Source organism: Phyllostomus hastatus, unplaced genomic scaffold, assembly GCF_019186645.2.
Source record: "Phyllostomus hastatus isolate PE091 unplaced genomic scaffold, TTU_PhHast_1.1 phas_scaffold_28, whole genome shotgun sequence".
Taxonomy (NCBI): Eukaryota; Metazoa; Chordata; class Mammalia; order Chiroptera; family Phyllostomidae; genus Phyllostomus; species Phyllostomus hastatus.
Window position 1 is genome coordinate 10,026,112 of NW_025334022.1, and position 19,453 is coordinate 10,045,564.

Sequence of the window (19,453 nt, forward strand, 5' to 3'; positions counted from 1 at the left end):
GTGTCTGGAATTAGATCCTTCATGCCACGCTTTTCACATGGTAAATACTCAATAAGCAGGAATTTCCATTACTACTGCTACTGTTACTACTGGAGCTAGAAACTGGTAGAGGGAAGTTCAAACTCAGGTCTCCTGACTGAGTATTCTTCTTTGCTCCCCTTGCTTCTTTACAACATAGAGTTTAATACACAGTTGATTCTAGACAGTGAAGTATTTGATTTCATTGTACTTGGTTTTTCCTGCCTTCCCTGTTGGAGTCCAGTGACTCAGGGGATAACACAGAATTGTAGTAACCAGAGAACAAGATTTGTTTCCCCTGAGCAGACATAGATCTATGTAGCATCAAAAGTCTAGGGGTGTAAGCTACTTTGACATCATCTCCTCCAAGCCAATGCATACATGATTTCTACAGCATCTGATAGAGATGCTTATCCTGCTTTTGCTTGTGTGAATCTTTCAATCAAATAGCTGATAATCTCAACAATTTTTGGTTTTGATCAGGAGAACAGTCTTTGTTCTGCTACCTCTTGGCCTTTTTGTCACTGGTTTTCATTCTGCCTGATGAAAACACACATTTACTAGCACAAGCCTTATACTACCAACTCTTACAATTCCTTACTTTTTGTTACAGATGAATAATCTGGCAGCCAAAACAATCATTCAAGGTTTCATCCTTATCATTTTTCACTTTGCTCCTTTTGGCCTTGGTTTAGTGCATCAGCTTTGAAAATATCATCCCAGGGTTGACGCTTGGATTAATGAGTAACTAAAAGTGCTCAACTTTTGCAATACAGGGAACATTATAAAGATGGAAAGATTTTGCTTTCTGAGAGATGCAAGTGGATTCTTTGGCGTGTGCTGTGAGTACGTTTTTTTTTTCCCCCCTTTGGAAAATTTGAACATTTGTATCAGCAAGTCAGAATCCAAAATAACCATGGGCTCCAAATTCCTAGCTCCAGAGACCAAGGTCTAAAAGTGGTCATCTGATAATTAACTTCTTACCAGCCTATTTGAGTTTACAGAAAGAGGACTCTGGTGACAATGTGGAGATTGGATACAGAGCTACAATAAGGAGGGTTGGTATGGGAGAGAATGAGGTCACCTGGTAGGTGCTTGTGAAGTAGTTCAGGCCATCATCTGAGGCACTGACAGTAGCAAGGGAGAAAAAGGAGTTTTATTGGTATTTAAGGGATAATACTCTCATTAGTTGTGGGGAACCAGCATGGAAAGAGTCCCTAAGATGACTCCTATGTTTCTGGTATGGGAGTCTCAATAGATAATGATGTAGAATAATGATGAGGAGCAGGCTTGATTACTAGGGAGATGATGTGTATGAGGAGCAAGCTTGATACCTAGGGAGATGATGTGTTTACCTTTGGAAAGTCTGAGATTACCTTTGGAAACTGAAAATGAGATGTGTGTGGAGCATTTTGGTGGCAGTAGGTACTAGAATATGTAGTTTTGTGTGTGACAGTGGTGTTCGTTGGAGTGGATTATATCATCCAGGAAGAAAATGTAGTGCTATGGAAGGATTCCTACTTTAACTCCATGGACTTCTTCCCTTTGATTACTCATGTACATTGCCATTATATCACACAGCTGACTTTCATTACTCCACTGCCTTGTACTCATCTGCGCTCAGAGAATCTCACATTATATTTTCTAGCTTCTGCTCTAATAATCAAAAAATAACAAGAATGAGTGTAAAAATAATGGTGTAGGATGTCTTGCAACTTAGAGATGACTCTTTAGATGATATTGATGTTAAGATAGATCTAAAATACAAAATGATATACTTTTTATCTTCCTGTTGCTTCAAAATACTCCTGTGGCTTCCATGTGTCACATTAATGCATTAATCTCAATTTATGACCTTGTATATAGCTCTGTAAACCACCACCCTCCCATTTCAACTAAACATATTTTGTGGAAATTATTCTTTTTTGTCTTTTATCCAAATAAAAGTACAGGTGTTCTCTGATCTCATTTCTTATAGATTTTATATTAAGAAAAATTAAAAAATCCAAAATTTTAATCTACAAATAATAATATAAACAGAGAGAGTGCTTGTTTATCTAATGATTCTTCTCTCTCCAAAAGGCTGCCTCTCATTAAAATAAAAAGTAATTCAATTTTCATAAATTTAATTTACTCAGAGTTTTCATATGTTGAGATTATGTCTTAATAGCAGTTCATGACATTATTTCTATGGCCCCAGTAAGCCATCTCCACTACTCCCTAGATGTTTCATCAGTTTTTCAGGGGAGAGAGACCTTTACAAGTTCTCTAGTGAGAAAATCTTAAATATTTTCTTTTGTTTTACTAATCACAACCAGCAATTAGTTGTTTCTGGCTCAGAGTTTCCATCCAGCTAAGATCCCCTATGGTTCTCTCACCTGATTTCTTATAGATTACCATCCTTCCAAAATGCCACTATTCCTCTATTTGGTTCTCTTGGTACTTGGGCTTCATTGTGCACCACCTAACAGCTCTGAAGGCAAAGTAACCACCTGCCATTTTCCCCAACAAAATGCCACTCTCTATAAGATGTCATCCATCAATGCTGACTTTGCATTCAACCTGTACCGAAGGTTCACAGTGGAGACCCCAGATCGGAACATTTTCTTTTCCCCTGTGAGCATTTCTGCAGCTTTGGCCATGCTCTCTACTGGGACCTGTTCCAGGACCCAAACTCAAATCCTGGAAAGCTTGGGGTTCAACCTCACAGATACCCCAATGGCAGAGATCCAGCAGGGCTTCCAGCACCTGATCTGTTCACTGAATTTTCCAAAGAAGGAGCTAGAATTATATATGGGAAATGCCCTCTTCATTGGGAAGCAGCTGAAACCATCACCAAAGTTCTTGGATGATGTAAAAAACCTCTATGAGACTGAAGTCTTTTCTACCAACTTCTCCAATGTTTCTGCAGCCCAGCAGGCAATCAACAGTCATGTGGAGAAGCAAACCAAAGGGAAAGTTGTGGGTCTTATCCAAGGCCTCAAACAAAATACTATCATGGTCCTGGTGAACTATATCTACTTTAAAGGTAAGGCTCTCAGACATTCATTTCTTGTTCAGTGTTCTCATAATTTGGTGTGGCACTAGGGTGAGCTCATAGACTCTTCTTACTAAGATCAGTAAGTGTCCTTCATACCATAGTAACCAACCCCACTGGACATAGTTGTGTGTAGTTTTGGATCTTGAAGAAGACACATAGCTCTGTGGATGAGACCAGGAATTTTCTAAGGAGAAGGCTATTTGAGAAAGGCAAGTGGCAATGGTATGATCATCCTGCTCACATATAGCTAGAGAATCGAGGTTTTCAAAAGATTTTGTGAGTGTGAGTTTGGACACTTGGCAGGTAAACAGATTTAGGTTTAATCCCCATTGTAGCCATCACTTGCTATGCATTCTTGAGCATGTTACATAAATACTTCTATCAGGTTCTATGCACCCACTATATACCAAGCATGTTATGTGTGTGGTTTACACACATTGTCTCATCTGAACTTCATGAGTGCTCAGGTTCAGAGTTAGGTTTCACAGCTGGTATTCCTACCTAGCTTTGTCTGAATAAAAACCTGGTGCTTATAATAAGAATCATGTGGCTCTTTTCTGAAGGTGCTGTGCCCAAATGCTATCTCCTGGTTCTACAGCACATGTCAGTCATGTTTGGTGGAGGAGTGAAAAATTCTTGGCCATAAACCACCCACTTGTAGATGGATAAAATGGCAGAACAAACATTTTGTTTCATTTGATCCTGTGTGTTGGATGTGCTTATATCTTTTTATTGAAGAGGAAACTGTGGCTTTGATGGGTTTAGTGTAAGTATAGTGGTTTTGAACACAGACAGAACATATGTTGAACATAGAGTTCAGCATTTCTAGGTGTGAGTCCTGGCTCTGTCACTGGTTAGCTGGGGCATCATGTAAATATACTTTCTCTCTTTGAACTTCCATTACTCACTTGTAAAACTGGTTAAAAGTAGGTACTTACCTTTGTGGTGGTCTTATTTATTACATGATATGGCTGATGGAAAAACTCCCACTGGTACTAGTACTGGTTTAAAACAAACACATTTGTCTTTCTGTATTTCAAGCCCAGTGGGCAAATCCTTTTGACCCATTCAAGACAGAAGAGGATTCCAGCTTCTTAGTGGACAACACTACAAGAGTGCAAGTGCCCATGATGCACCAGATGGAACAATACTATCACCTTGTGGATACAGAGCTGAACTGCACAGTGCTGCAAATGGACTATAGCAAGAATGCTCTGGCCCTCTTTGTCCTTCCCAAGGAAGGCCAGATGAAGTGGGTGGAAGGGGCTATGTCATCTAAAACACTGAAAAAGTGGAACCGCTTACTGCAGAAGGGGTAAAAATCTTAGATGATGTGAGAAGTTGAGGGTGGGCTTAATGGTACAGGTAAGATTGAATTCAGCAGCAATTCAGAGATAGGAGAATCACCCTGAACTACTTGACAGCTGTGTGATGACCACTAAAGTATACTCTGTGCCAGTCCCTTTGCTGGGCACTTTATATACTTCACTTCATCTAAGTACAACAAAATAACAAGAAAGTATCATAGGCATTTTTCAAATGTGGAAGTCAGGGATTGAAAGGTAAAATGAACTCTACAAAGTCAACCAAAAAGTCAACTGATGACTTCCCAGAGACCAACTAGAGGTTGGGGGAAGGATGAGACTTTGACATCAAAATGCAGATGCACAGCCATACTGGGCTGGGAGAGCTAGATGGAAAACACAGTTATTCAGGTTTTTATTACCCTTTGAAATTCATGCCATTGGCTCCCCAACCTTAGCCAAAACCTCAGATACGTTGTTGTTTTGGTTATGAGTCCCTTATTCCAGTACAGCAATGTTGTACTGCATCCAACATTGGCTGAACCAGAGCTCAGTCCTTCCAGGATAAATTCTATGGTTTTGATGCCATGTGTTGACCAATGTAGCAGTGGTTGTCAATGTCTAGGGGAGGATCAGAGTCCAATATAATACCATGGAAACAGAAAGAATAAGGGAATCATGAATTTAGTGTGCTGATAGTCATGTGTTCCATCTCCCTTTCACCACAGGTGGATTGATTTTTTTGTTCCAAAGTTTTCCATTTCTGCTACATACGACCTTGGAGCCATCCTTCTGAAGATGGGCATCCAGGATGCCTTCAATGACAATGGAGATTTTCCTGAACTCACAGAGGACAATGGTCTTAAACTTTCCAAAGTAAGTTGGTAGATTAGAGTCCATGAATTAATAAGCTGGAAGGGCCATTGAGAATTAGTTAATCAACTCTCTGATTTTATTAATGAGTAGTTGGAAGCACAGGGAAGCAGAATGACTCCTCCTAGGGCAGATTAACTCCAGAGTCATTCTTTTTACTCTTAAGTCACTTTAACAGTTACTTTCATTTCTGACCTCCATGTCCTAAAATGATTCTGATAACACTTAATGATAAGAACTGGCTCTGATGAGATACATGATTGGAGAAAATGACAGGGACAAGGAAAATCTTAGGAAGTGACTTACAGAGGCAGAAACCCATGGAGAAAGACATGGTTCCATGACAGCTAGCTCTAAAATATACACATATTCATTAATTACACCTAGCCATGTAGCCTTCGTATTTAAGCAGTCAACATAGCATGGTAAAGGGGTACCTCACTTTTTTTTTTATTTCTTGCTTTCAAGCCAATCCAAAGATTATTTATATTTTAAGGGGATCAGTGGTGTTTGTTTTTCCCCTACAGGCTGCCCACAAGGCTGTGCTACACATTGGGGAAAAGGGAACCGAAGCTGTAGCTGTCCCTGAAGTCAGATTTCTGGATCAGGCCGAGATAACTCTCCTTCACCCTATCATCCAATTAGATAGATCTTTCCTGTTGTTGATTTTGGAGAAAAATACCAGGAGCATTCTCTTTCTTGGGAAAGTTGTGGATCCAACAAAAGTGTAGTTGGGAGGCTGTAAGCAAATTGCATGTAATTAATGCAATGGGAAATAAATAGTATAGGCTGATATGATTATGTGTTCTGGATGTGCTTTCCTTTGGGCAGGGGTAGAATATTGGACCTAGTTGAACTTCACTGGCTGTGAAAGAGGCCATTCCTGTGAAAAAAAAATTCAGATAGTCGATGGGTGACTCATTATCCAAAGCACAAGAAACTCCCATGCCATTGCATTCCTCTTTATCAGAAATATCTCCAGTGAGCTCCAGAGAATTTGACTGGGTTGGAAAATGCCCCCTCTTCTGCCTTCTGCCTGTACATCAGGTCCTTATATCCCAGTATTCTAATAATAAGATGAATAAATATAAAACAATGCAAACACAGTAGATAGTATGTGAACTTCTTAACCTCTTTTCCATCTCATCAGAATAGTTCTTTATGTACTTTCCAGAACAGCCATCAATTAATTGTAAAATTGTGCTTCCATGACAGGACTGAATCACATACTGGGAGCTACTTGCTAGTGATGTGGCTTTTGTGACTTAACAAGCATGGGACAAAGGAACAAAAGAGACAGAAATGAACTTTCCTGTATAAGCCCATCTCTCTCTCGAAAGATTTCCTTATCGTTAATTTATAAGCTTGGAGTGGAGAGAGTCATTCATTCATATAGTATTTCATAGTCCTTCCTTTTCCATATTGTAATCAAACTCCTTATCAAATGTTCCACTCCTGTCCCATTTCTTTCAAGTGTAAATCTCCTGACTTGTCTTTTTGTCTACCTTTTATCAAAGTTTCATATCTTCCAATCCTTATATCCTTCCACAACCTCCCCTTGCCTGTGCATGCCATCCTACCCCCAGTGACCAAACTACCCATCTTTTTCAGTATATAATGCAGACTTTTTGACCAATTTTTAGGGTAAATAAGGATGTGAATTATACATGGGTATAATGATTACATACCATGGGTATAATAATCTTTTGTATAATGTGCACAAAAATGTGGGCTCACATTACACACACAAAATGTGATAGATTTCACCTTACCCAATTTGTGTTTAAAGCCCCAGTACTAGAATTCAGTACAAATAAACAGGACAGTGAATGTTAATGATGTAGTGTTTGAAATTTTGGCCTTAAGGTGAAACTCTTCAGCAACAGGGAAACAATAACAAATACGTAAGTGTTTTTCAGGTAATGTGCTTAAAGATGGAAATAAATATGTGTGTTTAGAAAAGTATATAACCCATAAACATCGTTGCATCTTCTTATTAGATCCATTTGCATGGAAGCTTACTTATTGTTTGAATAGTTTACATTTTGGTTTTATGGATAAGAAATTGAAAACCCAAAGAATAAAAGAGACTTTTGGTACAGCAAATTCATTGCTAACATGGAGTTTGGTTACATTACAGTTTGGCTCTGTTACTTATACTGTTTTGTAATCTTGGACAAGGCACTAAAGCCTGCACATCTTATTTTCTTCATAAAAAAATGGGAACACTAACAATATCCATGCCATCAGGACTTTGTAAACATTCCATGCTATAAAATGTATAATGTGCTTATCACAGAGCCAGATATCTGAAAACAAATCTTGTAAATATTAGTTTATATTTCTTTTGGTCAACATCAGACAGTGGGCTGGTGTCAGAATAAAGATTGTAGTGTTTATGTCCTGGTTTGCACATTTATGGCCTCTAGCTCAATTCCTACCTCCGAAGGCCATAATAAATGCCATACACACCCCTTACTAAACCTCCTCAAATGAGTTAGATCATAGGTTGTTCTAGGAGGAATATCAGTATCTCCAGGGGGAACCAGGAACTACCAAGGCACTGTCTTTCAAGTAATTCATGTATCTTATTGTGGACTGAACCTCATTCAAATCATTCATTCCTGTGGCTAGATCATAAAGGACTACCAGTATTAACTTTATAAATCTCAGCTCATTTCAGCAAACTAGGAATAAAAAAAAACTTCCTTAACCTCATGAAGGCTGGCCATAAAATAACTCTAGAAAAAAATGTCAATTAATTGTGAAAATGTTAAGCAGAATTTCTACTAAATTTGGATCAAAACAAAAAATCTCTATATTATTGCTTCTATTTAACATTGTACTGGAGGTTTTAGTCAATGCAGCAAAACAAGGAAAATAAACTTTAAAAAGAATGGAGTGTAAAGGAAGAAACAAATTTGTCTATCCTGAAGAATAGAAAACCTATGGGCAAACTTTTAGAACAAAAGTGAGAAAACTTATTGAGAAACAGAGTACAAGACAGTAGTATTATCAATTTTATAGAATTCACCAACTGACATTTACATTTACACAATGGAATAGTACGAGCAGAAAGTAAGAAGGGTCTCCTAGTCTTCATGAAAGCATAGATAGAACTGGGGAGCATTATGCTAAGTGAAATAAGCTAGGTGGTGAAAGACAAATACCATATGATCCCACCTATAAGTAAAACTTAATCACCAAACCAAACAAGCAAGCAAAACAGAACCAGAGACATTAAAATAAAGAACAAACTGAATATAACTAGAAGCGGGTAGAGAAATGGTGGGGGCTAATAGGAGAAGCACCATCAAGGAACATGAATAAAAGATACATGGACAAAACCAAAGGGGGTAAGTTTGAGGGTGGGAAGTGGGATTGGGTGGGGCAGGAGTCCATGGTGGGGTGAAAATGGAGATAACTCTACCTGAACAACAACAACAACAACAAAATAATATACAATATTATAAAATAATTTATCAAACTGTGTGTATTCTTTTTCATTGTGATAAAATTACAGCCATATAGTGTCCATGCTATACTATATTTTTTAGCCTCCCTTTCAGTTAGGTGTAGTCATAAAACTAAGTTCTCATCAATGGAATGACTGTAAGTAATGCAAGACATTTATGACCAATATATTGCAACATGTGGGTACGCCTTCAACTCTTTTTCCATTTTGTTGGAAATGAATTGTAGACTTGCTTATGATTCAGTTTGACTACCAAGAATATGGAGAGCTCTTTGTCAGTCTAGTGAAATGTAAGTGCCTCTTTTAAGAATAATATTTTAAATGCCATTTTTAATATTACAAAATCCATTAGTAATGAAATAGTATAAAAATAATACAATTTAAATTAGTAAAGTAGTATGTGTATATCCAAAATAACATTAATTAATGAGATATTTTTAATTGTTGTTCAAATAAAGTTGTCTCCATTTTTCCCCCACCACACATTCCCACCCCAGCTATCTCCACCTCCTACCCTTGAACCTAGATGCTTCTGACTTTGTCCATGTGTCTTTTACATGTTCATGACAACCCTTCCCCTCCCCGCATTATCACCTCACACCTCTCCTCTGGTTACTGTTAATTTTTTCTTAATTTCAGTGTCTCTGGTTATATTTTACTTGCTTGCTTGTTTTGTTGATAAGGTTCCAATTATTAGTGAGATCATATGATATTTTTCTTTCGCCACCTGGGTTATTTCACTTACCATAATGCTCTCCAGTTCTATCCACACTTTTGCAAAGGTGAGGAGTCCTTCTTTCTTCTGCTGCATAGTATTCCATTTTGCAAATGTACCACAGGTTTTTGATCCATTAATTTACTGATGGGCCCTTAGTTTGCTTCTAGGACTTGGCTATTGGAAATTGTGCTACTATGAGCATTGGGGTGCATAGGTTCTTTTGGATTGGTGTTTCAGTGTTCTTAGGATATAGTCCCAGCAGTGGAATGGCTGGGTCAAAAGGCAGCTCCATTTTTAGTTTTTTGAGGAAATTCCATACTGGTTTCCACAGTGGCAGCACCAGTCTGCATTCCTACCAACTGTGCACTAGGGTTCCTTTTTGTCCACAACCTCTCCAACATTTGCTGTATGTTGCTTTGTTTATGATAGCCATTATCACCAGAGTGAAGTGGTTTCTCATTGTGGTTTTAATTTGCATTTCTCTGATGGCTAGTGATGCTAAGCATCCTTTCATATGTCTCTGGGCCCTCTGTATGTCCTTCTCGGAGAAGTGTCTGTTCAAGTCATTTGCCCATTTTTTAATTGGGTTGTTTGTCCTCCTGGAGTGCAGTCATGTGAGTTCTTTACATATTTTGGAGTCCAAACACTTTCCCGAGATCTCATTTGCAAGTATATTTTCCCACACTGTTGGTTCTCTTTTCATTTTAATGCTATGTTCTTTAGCAGTGCTTTCTATTTTCATGAGATCCCATTTTTTATTCTTTCCTTTTTGTCCCTTGCTATAGGGGGCATACAGGTGAAAATATTGCTGCTTGGAATATCTGAGATTTTCTTGCCTATGTTTTCCTCTAGGACTTTTATGGTGTCATGACTTATATTTAAGTCTTTTATCTATCTTGGATTTATTTTTGTGTATGGTGTAAGTTGGTGATTGAGTTTCATTTTTTTTGCATGTAGCTATCCAGATCTCCTCCTATTCAACATAGTATTGGAAGTCCTAGCCACAGCAATAAGGTAAGAAAAAGAAATAAAAGGCATTTAAATTGAAAAGGAGGAAGCAAAACTGTCATTGTTTGCACATGACATGACAGTGTACATAGAAAATTCTATAGACTCCAACAAAAAACTACTTTATCTAATAAGTAAATTTGGCAAAACAGTGGGACACAAAATCACTATTCAGAAATCCAAGGCATTTTTATACACCAGCAATGAAATATCAGAAACAGATATCAGGAAAAAAAACCCATTTAATATAGCACCAAGAAAAATAAAGTACCTAGGAATAAACCTAACCAAGGAGGTAAAAGACCTATACTCAGAAAATTACACAACACTGAACAAAGAAATTAAGGAAGACACAAACAAATGGAAGCATGTACCCTGCCCATGGATTAGAAGAATTAACATCATCAAAATGTCCATAGTGCCCCAAGCAATGTATTGATTCAATCCAATCCCTATTAAAGTACCAATGACATATTTTACAGATACAGCATGAATATTTCAAAAAGTTATATGGAACCATAAATGACCCTGAATAGCTGAAGCAATTTTGTGAAAGAAGAATAAAGTAGGGGTCACAATACCAGATATCAAACTATATTACAAGTCCACTTTAATGAAAACAGCCTGGTACTGGCATCAGAACAGACACATAGACCACTGGAACAGAATAGAGAGTCCAGAAATAAACCCAATTATCTACAGTCAATTAATATTGACAAAAGGGGGCAGAAGCATATTATGTCATAAATATAGCCACTTCAATAATTAATACGATCTAATAACAGGTATAATGAATACTTCCAAAGTAATAGGAAGTATAAATGACATTTCAAGATATGTATAACAATGATAATGTGCTGTGAAATTATATATATTGTATATGTGACAAAATCACAGATATAGCCACCACTAATGTGGTTTGTGGCCCACATTAATAAATGAACAAAATGCTCAATTTTGTTTGGTGGTTGGTAAAACTAAAAATGAAATTTTCCAAAAACAAATGTGAATATCCTCTGAATTTTATCCTTAGATTTCCCTGAAGGTTCTATGGACTCCAGGTTAAAAACTCTGCATTGGTAAAAAACAGAATGGAAAAGACCTTGCTATCTAAATACTTACATGGAGAAGAACTGTCCATTTAATCTAAAATGCTTATGTCAAATGATTAGGTGAGAAGAAATAAATTGTTATCTTCTTTAAGAATTGGATTTATTGCTGTGTCTGTTTATGAAGCAGCCTGGTTGTATTAATATGATCAGGATCCATAACAAAATATCACAAACTAATTGGGTTAAACAAGATAAATTTATTTTCTCACAGTTCTGGATGCTGGGAGTCTATGATCAAGGTGCTGGTAAACTGTGTTTCTGGTGATATCTTTCTTCCTGGTTGTAGACTTCATGCTATGTTCTCACATGTCCTTTCTTCCAATGTGTGTGAGTGTGGAGTGGAAGGGAGCATGTATATTCAGTCCACAGTGCTACTCTTACTAACAAATAATACAGAAATTGATAGCATTAGTAAGTATGTTGTAGACTACATTCTTTAGGAAGCAGGTTCTGAAATATGGTTTATTGTACAGTAAGTTTAGTGTCTTCAGAGTTTATGCTTCCAAATGGCTGGGCCTTCATATAGTCACTTCAATCGGTTATTAGATATAGGTCAGACACCTCTCTGCAACTGAGGCTGTCCTTTAATGAGCTAAAAACAGAAGATTTTGTACTCAGAAGACCCCTAAATTCTACAATTGGTTCTTTCCTGAAGAGGACTCTTTATGGTGCATAATCATGCCTATGCAAGCTACTCTTTATGCTGCTGAAATCTACTTCTTCATATAAGTCTAAGGAGCAGATCTTTCAGGGCCCTCCTCTATCCATTCTAGATTCCACTTCCTCTTTAATTTGTCTCTGTGACTCACTTGGTTGTATGACTAAAACCCTCATCTCTGATAAGTCTTAAGCCACTGGTTACCATGCTCTTCTTGGTCTATGGTCATTGCACATGTCCATTTCCTATAAAAGTTGGGCAAATGATTACCAAGAGGTACCCATGTCGATTGCTTGGGAGCCAAGCATGTTTAGCTTACCCTAATTATGTAATGACATCTTTTCCTCCTTTTTAAAAATATTGTATTTATTTATATTTAGAGAGAGGGGAAGGGAAGGAGAAAGAGAGGGAGAGCAACATCAATATGTGGCTGCCTTTCCCTTGCTCCCTACTGAAGACCTGGCCCACAACCCAAGCATGTGTCCTAGACTGGGAATGGAACTGGTGACCCTTTGATTTGCAGGCCAGTACTCAACCACTGAGTCACACCAGCCAAGGCCTCTTCCTCTTTTTGATGATCAGGGTCAATCACCCCTGTCTAGATGGTATAATAAAGAGTCTGGCTCCGTTGTTCAATGTTGGCTGACATCTTTTAAGTCTTACATCTCCTTCTTCCCCTTGTGTCCCACACATAAACAAGCTGGTAGGAAAGCCAAGGTATTCCCTCTTTGGTGCCAATGAGGGAACCAAATTTTGGGCAGGGGACTATTCTGTGTCTGTAGGATGGCCACAATAGATGGTGATTTCTCTTCTTTCCTACAATTCCCTGAATAAATAATCATGAAATGTTCAGGCAGCATCCACAGCTTATAGTTCAATAGAATTTTTTTTGAGCTTCATGGCAGAAGTGTTTTCCCTTTGAGAATAATGACCCGAAACCAAACAAAGACCAGATTTGTGAAGACAGAGAGAATTGTATCTCTGGACTGCATTCAAACATGATACTACAACATCAGTTATTCCTTGTGTGTCCACCCTGCTAGCCTGTCTTGCAGATTTTGGACTTGCCAGCTTCCACAATCATGTGAACCAATTCCCTAAAATAAATAAATCTTATTTATATTGCACTCATTTATATAGATAGAAACATAAAATGTCATATGTCTATATATTATATTTCAATACAATAAATTGGAGATATTTTGTGAAGCAGCTTATAGAAGTCAAAAATATATTGCTTTATTTTCCTATACATTCCTGAATTTTCTCTCAAACACTTTATCCTTTTAATAGCACAGAAATTTATCTGTTTTCAAGGCAATTCAGGTTCTTGCAAAATTTTTCTATCTTTTGTGTGAACACATAAATACATTCAAGGATTTATCTCATCTTTTTCTTCTTCTTCCCAACTCCCCCACAATGTTGTCACTAACATAGAAGGAGAGGACTCAGTTACATATTTCCTCATAACAGGGTAGAGGTTTCTTTTCTGAGATGATTAGCAATTGTCTACAGTGTCTTATGCTTATATTTCCTTTCTACACCGAGTGCTATCCATCCCTATTGGCATTCATTGAGTTGGTACTGCCATGAGCTTCATATAACAGGGACTCCTTAATGCATTTACCTAATTCTAATCTCAAGTTATTTTTAAATCCCCTGGTCCTCATCAAACCTTTTAGGCACCCCCAACCCTGCAAGGGACATGCGGATGGAGGACTTTTCTCTTCACACCACACAGGGCTGCCAGGATTTGTGTGAGGTTTTCCTCATGCATGTGTATTTCAGTGCTTCACAGTCACTATTAGTTTTCTGCAATAGAGTCATGTTGGATATGTGACTTATCTACACAGCTTTCAAATTTCCATGGTGACTCCTGGGAATCGAGGGAAAATTTATGAAGTTGTGTCTTTTAATATTCTCCACCTAGAGCTGAACCAAAACATAGAGAAGGCAGGGTAAGAGCAGGGTGTCGGTTCTTTTCTTAAAGACTGGTATATCTGCTAATCTCTGCTGCCCAGAGTGAGTGGTACAGACAAGCAATTTGTGCAGTCTGGTACCTTCCAGTATGTAAGAAAATAGTCTGTCCTGAAGAAACAAGCTTGGAGAAGTCTCTGATGTACCTTGATGGAAACCATGCATGAGACCCATGGATGAAAGGAGAGAGTCCCAAGGACAGTCTGACCTGAAGTATCATGCATTATATGTCACAGTCAATACTACTGTGTATGTGTGTTATAAAGATACTGATCTATCAGAGTGCCACTAAGAAAATATTTGTGTGAAGTACCTAAGGCTTGATGGGGTGATAGGTTGAAAGTGATTGAGCTGATAATTAGGAGGATTCGTTTTAAAGCCCTCCAAGATGACCTGGCTGGTGTGGCTCAATGGATTGAGTGCTGGCCTGCAACTCAAAAGGTCCCCAGTTCAATTCTCAATTGGAGCACATGCCTGGGATGCATGTCAGATTATCCAGTTGGAGGCATGTGAGGGGCGACCGATTGATGTGTCTCTCACATATTGATATTTCTCCCTCTCTTCCTCTTTCTCTTAAAATAAATAAATAAAATCTTTAAAAATAGTTTTTAAAAAGTCTTTTAAGAAGGGACACAAAGGCTTTTCTAAACTCTGTGGTAAAGGCTCTTAGTGTACAGAAAACACCTTAAGTTTGTGAATTGGGTAAATAATATTTATTCTGAGGAGTCAATTTAATTTGTCTTGGTTTAGTCTCCTTACAATATTTTGAAGTCTTGTTCTTAGAAAGTGGTTCTGAAAACTTGACAGGCAGGTTTATTTAAGCAGTCTGAGAAAGTATACTATTGTGAGGCAAGACTATCCAGCTTGGATAAAAAGAGTTTGCTTTGGAAAATATTACCAAACATTAACACTTGACCCTTAAGAGTTAAGAGAAAAGTGGCAAAGTAAAAATTGGATAAGAGGTAGTAGTCATGCCTACTACCTCTTGAGAGCAGTCATGCAAATAATCAATGAGTAAATAGAATAATAATAAATGATAACGTGGCATCAAGTGTTTACTATGTGTAAGACACTATGCTAAGCATTTTACATATCTCAATGAATTTTTGTGACAACTCTGTGAAGGAGTGTTGCAGAGTTAGCTAGCTCTCCTGCTCACATCTCCATAGTGAAAGGTTATTTGTGGAAAATGGTAATCCAAGGAGGGCCTACATTTTCCACATATTCCTGTGCAGCTAAATGGAGTAATGTGATTAGTTCTTGTGGTAAACTGAATAATAGATCCCAAAGTTATCTTCTTAATATATGGAACCTTTGAATGTTCATTTTGCATGGCAAAGAGAAATTACAAATATGAGAAAGTTAAGGACCTTGAAATGAGGAGTTTATCTTGGATTATCTAGTTGGGCCCTAAATGCAATCAAGAGTGTTTCTTTAAGAGGAAGACAAAGAGAAATTTGGCCATAGAAGAAGGTGATACAATAATGGAACAGAGAGGGATTTGGAGATGCTATGTTTCTGGCTTTGAAGATGGAGGAAGGGGTTATAAGTAGGAAATACAACATTAGACCCTAGAAAAGGCAAGGAAATAGGTTCTCCCCACATGTCCTTCAAATACAGTACAGCCCTGTTGACACCTTGGTTTTAACCCAGTAAAACTATTTAGGTTTAATAACCTCTAGAAGTGTAAGAAAATACATTTTTGTTGTTTTGAGTCCCTAAGTTTGTGTAATATGTTACGACAGCCATAAGAAAGTAGTATAGTTCTCAGCAATGTAATATGAGCAGAAATGTCACGTGGACCACACTGCAATTTGTGAGGCCTTAGGTATTTTAGACATCATCGACCCTTTCCTGCACAAAAGTATAATTTATGATAGCATTGGTACAAATGTAAATAAAATCCAGTCTGAATTTGCTATCACATATTCATTATTATTATGTTCATTTTGCCCTCTGTATTTAAAATAAAGTTAAACCTTTTTAGACTTTCAGCCAAGATGGAGGCATAGGTGGATACACTTTGCCTTCTCACAGAACCAAAAGAAGGCAACAAATATAAAAACAAAAAATAACCAGAGCTGCCAGAAAATCAAACTGTATGGAAGTCTGACAACCAAGGTGTTAAAGAAGAAATATTTACCCAGATCAGTAAGAGGGGCACAAATGGGCAGCTGGGGTAGAGAGGGCTTGTGCTAAGTGTGCGGATGGTGGACCATGCAAGGTGGTGACAGGTGGAGTGGGTGGTCCCACATTTGAATGTGGATAAACCAGGAGGAACAACTGGAGAATGAGACAGACCACACAACCCAGGGCTCCAGAGTGGGGAAAATAAAGCTTCAAAACCTCTGACTGGAAAAAGAAACCTGTGGGGGTTAGGGCAGCAGGAGAAACTCCCAGCCTAACAGGAGAGTTCATTGGAGACACCCACAGGGTCCTAGAATATACACAAAAACATCCACCCAGGAATCAGCACCAGAAGGACACAATTTCCTTGTGAGTAGTGGGGGAAGTGACTGAAAGCAGAGAGCTGAGTAAGAGGCATTGTTCCCTCTTGTATCCCTCCCTCACATACAGTGTCACAACACAGTGATGTGGGTTGCCCTATCCTAGTGAACAACTAAGGCTCTGACCCTTACTATGTAACAGGCACACAGAAAGAAAAAAAATATGGCCCAAATGAAAGAACAGATCGACCCCCGCAAAGAAAAAAATAAAACTAACTGATGAAAAGAGAGCCAATATACCAGATGCAGAGTTTAAAACACTGGTAACCAGGATGCTCACAGAAATGGTTGGATATTGTTGCAAAATAGAAGAAAAAGTGAAGGCTATGTAAAGTGAAATAAAAGAAAATGTACAGGGAACCTACAGCAAAGGGAAGGAAACAGGGACTCAAATCAATGATTTGGAGCAGAAGGAAGAAGTAAACTTTCAACCAAAATAGAATGAAGAAACAAAATTCAAAGCAATGAGGAGAGGCTTAGAAATCTCTGGGACAATTTTAAATATCCCAACATCCAAATCATAGGGCTGACAGAAGGAGAATAGGAAGAGCAAGAAATTGAAAACTTATTTGAAAAAATAATAAAAGAGAATTTCCCCAGTATGGCAAAGGAAATAGACTTCCAAGAAGTCCAGGAAGCTCAGACAGACCCAAAAAAAAAATTGGACCCAAAGAAGCACACACTAAGGCATGTCATAATTACATTGCCCAAGATTAAAGATAAGGAGAGAATCTTAAAAGCAGAGGAAAAAAGGAGACAGTTACTTGCAAAGGAGTTCCCATAAGACTATGAGCTGATTTCTCAAAGAAATCTTGCAGGAAAGAAGGGGCTGGAAAGAAGTATTCAAAGTCATGAAAGGCAAGTACCTACATCCAAGATTACTCTATCCAGCAAACCTCTCATTTAGAGTGGGAGGGCAGATAAAGGGCTTCCCAGATAAGGTAAACTTAAAAGAGTTCATTACAAAACCCTTATTATATAAAATGTTAAAGGGACTTATCCAAGAAAAAGAAGATAAAAAATACAAACAGTAAAATGAAAGCAGACTCACAACTATAAACAACTGAACCTCAGAAAACAAAAAGCAAAAAAGAACTAAGCAAACAACTAGAAGAAGAGAAGATTCACACAAATAGAGATCACATGGAGGGTTATCAGCAGGAACATGGAGTGAGGAGAATGGGGGAAAATGTACAGGGAACAAGAAGCTTAATTTGTAGGTAGAAAATAGACAGGGGGAGGTTAAGAATAGGATGGGAAGTGGAGAAGACAAAGAACTTATATGTACAACCTATGGACATGAACTAAAGTGGGGGAATGCTGGTGGGAGGGGCTTACAGAGAAGTGGGGAATAAAGTGAATAAATGATACAACTGTAATAGCATAATCAATAACATATATTTTTAAAATATCTTTTTATGGGCCTTAAAAGATTATCATGAACCCTAGATCTTGTGACTAATGTGCCTCATGGGGAGGAGAGTAATGTATGTCATTGCTGAACCATGGAGGTTATGAAGCCTTCATGGCTTCTCCACTTTTTGTTTGGAAAATATCTCTCTGATCTCAGCAGCCTGCAATGAAAAAAAAATATGTTTTCTCTGAGTCACCATGTAAGGGAAAGTCAGTTTCTGCCCACGAATACATTGTATTATTATATGAATAAAGAAGTAACTTTTATTATTTTAAGTCACAGAAGTGTTGAGATAGTTTTGTAACAGCACCTAACAATGTACTAAATAATACAGTTTGGTACACTGAAGTAGAAGTCATTAATAATAAAAACCTACTACATGTGGCTTTGGCTTAGTGGTCAAGTTGTTTTTGAGGAAGTTAAAGTTGGCTGGAAGCTAAGGTATTGGACACTCAAGTGCAGTGGTAAAGAGTGGTTGAATTTATCATCCATGATCACTTGTAAATCAAACCAAAAACCAATATCCTGAATTTCTAGGAGAGACTGGATAATAGAATGCTGATAGTTTGTGTTGCTTGTTACATTCTTCATTTAGCAAGATGTGTGAAGAAAGGGATGCTCATCACAATACTTGTCTGGTTTGAGAGTAAAGATAATAGAAAGAGTCTTAGTCTGCTCAGGTTAACAGAGACTCGGTGGCTTAAACAATAGAAGTAAATGTTCTCACAGTTCTGGAAGCTAAAAGACCCAGAACAAGGTAGAAATGAGGTAGAGCACTCATTTCTTGTGTGCACTCATTTTCTGACTTGCAGAGAGAAACCTTTTACTTTATTCTGACAGGGTGTTTCCTTGGTTCATTCACATAAGAGAGAGATTTCTCTCTTTTTTTTCTTATAAGGTCACCAATCCTATCATATTAGGACCATGCCTTAGAGCACATTTTACTTCAGTTACCTTCTAAGTATCCTATCAATGAACATAGTGTTATTGGACACAAGGGGTTCAACATATACATTTTGGAAAGGACATTATTCAGTTCACAGAATTTTACCCCTGGATCCTCCCAATTTATTTTTGTATACAAAATACATTCATTCCATCCAACAGCCTCCAAAGACTTGACTTATTCTAGCATCAACTCTAAAATCCAAAGCTTCACTTAAATATGATCTAAATCAGATATAGGTAAGGCCCAAGGTACATTTCATCTTCAGGCAAAATTCCTCTTCAGCTATGACTATGAGACCAGACAATTTATGTGCATCCAAATACAATGGTGAGATAGGCACAGGATAGACATTTTCATTTCAAAAGGGAGAGATTAGAAGAAGAAAAGGGATGATGGGTGC

General features: G+C 37.8%; 1 protein-coding gene across 2 annotated transcripts; it reads left to right on the forward strand.

The window, feature by feature from the left end:
• The first annotated feature begins 752 nt into the window (after positions 1–752).
• Positions 753–11,598, forward strand: SERPINA7 (serpin family A member 7). 2 transcript variants are annotated; one of them, XM_045817633.1, is made up of 6 exons: positions 753–860; positions 2,411–3,046; positions 4,100–4,373; positions 5,091–5,238; positions 10,386–10,442; positions 11,470–11,598. In XM_045817633.1, the coding sequence occupies exons 1-6, from the start codon at positions 809–811 to the stop codon at positions 11,500–11,502; spliced, it is 1,200 nt and encodes a 399-aa protein (XP_045673589.1). In that variant the 5' UTR covers positions 753–808; the 3' UTR covers positions 11,503–11,598. The 2 variants fall into 2 exon arrangements, with proteins under 2 accessions (XP_045673589.1, XP_045673588.1); XM_045817632.1 differs by lacking the exons at positions 10,386–10,442; positions 11,470–11,598 and adding an exon at positions 5,763–6,033.
• Positions 11,599–19,453: the final 7,855 nt, after the last annotated feature.

What these genes read in the sequence shown, in the direction of transcription:
- SERPINA7 (XM_045817632.1), top strand. Translation starts at nt 809, where the DNA reads ATGGAAAGATTTTGCTTTCTGAGAGATGCAAGTGGATTCTTTGGCGTG. An exon ending in AACCGCTTACTGCAGAAGGG is followed by an intron (nt 4,374 to 5,090) that starts GTAAAAATCTTA and finishes CTTTCACCACAG; the next exon opens with GTGGATTGATTTTTTTGTTC. An exon ending in ATGGTCTTAAACTTTCCAAA is followed by an intron (nt 5,239 to 5,762) that starts GTAAGTTGGTAG and finishes TTTCCCCTACAG; the next exon opens with GCTGCCCACAAGGCTGTGCT.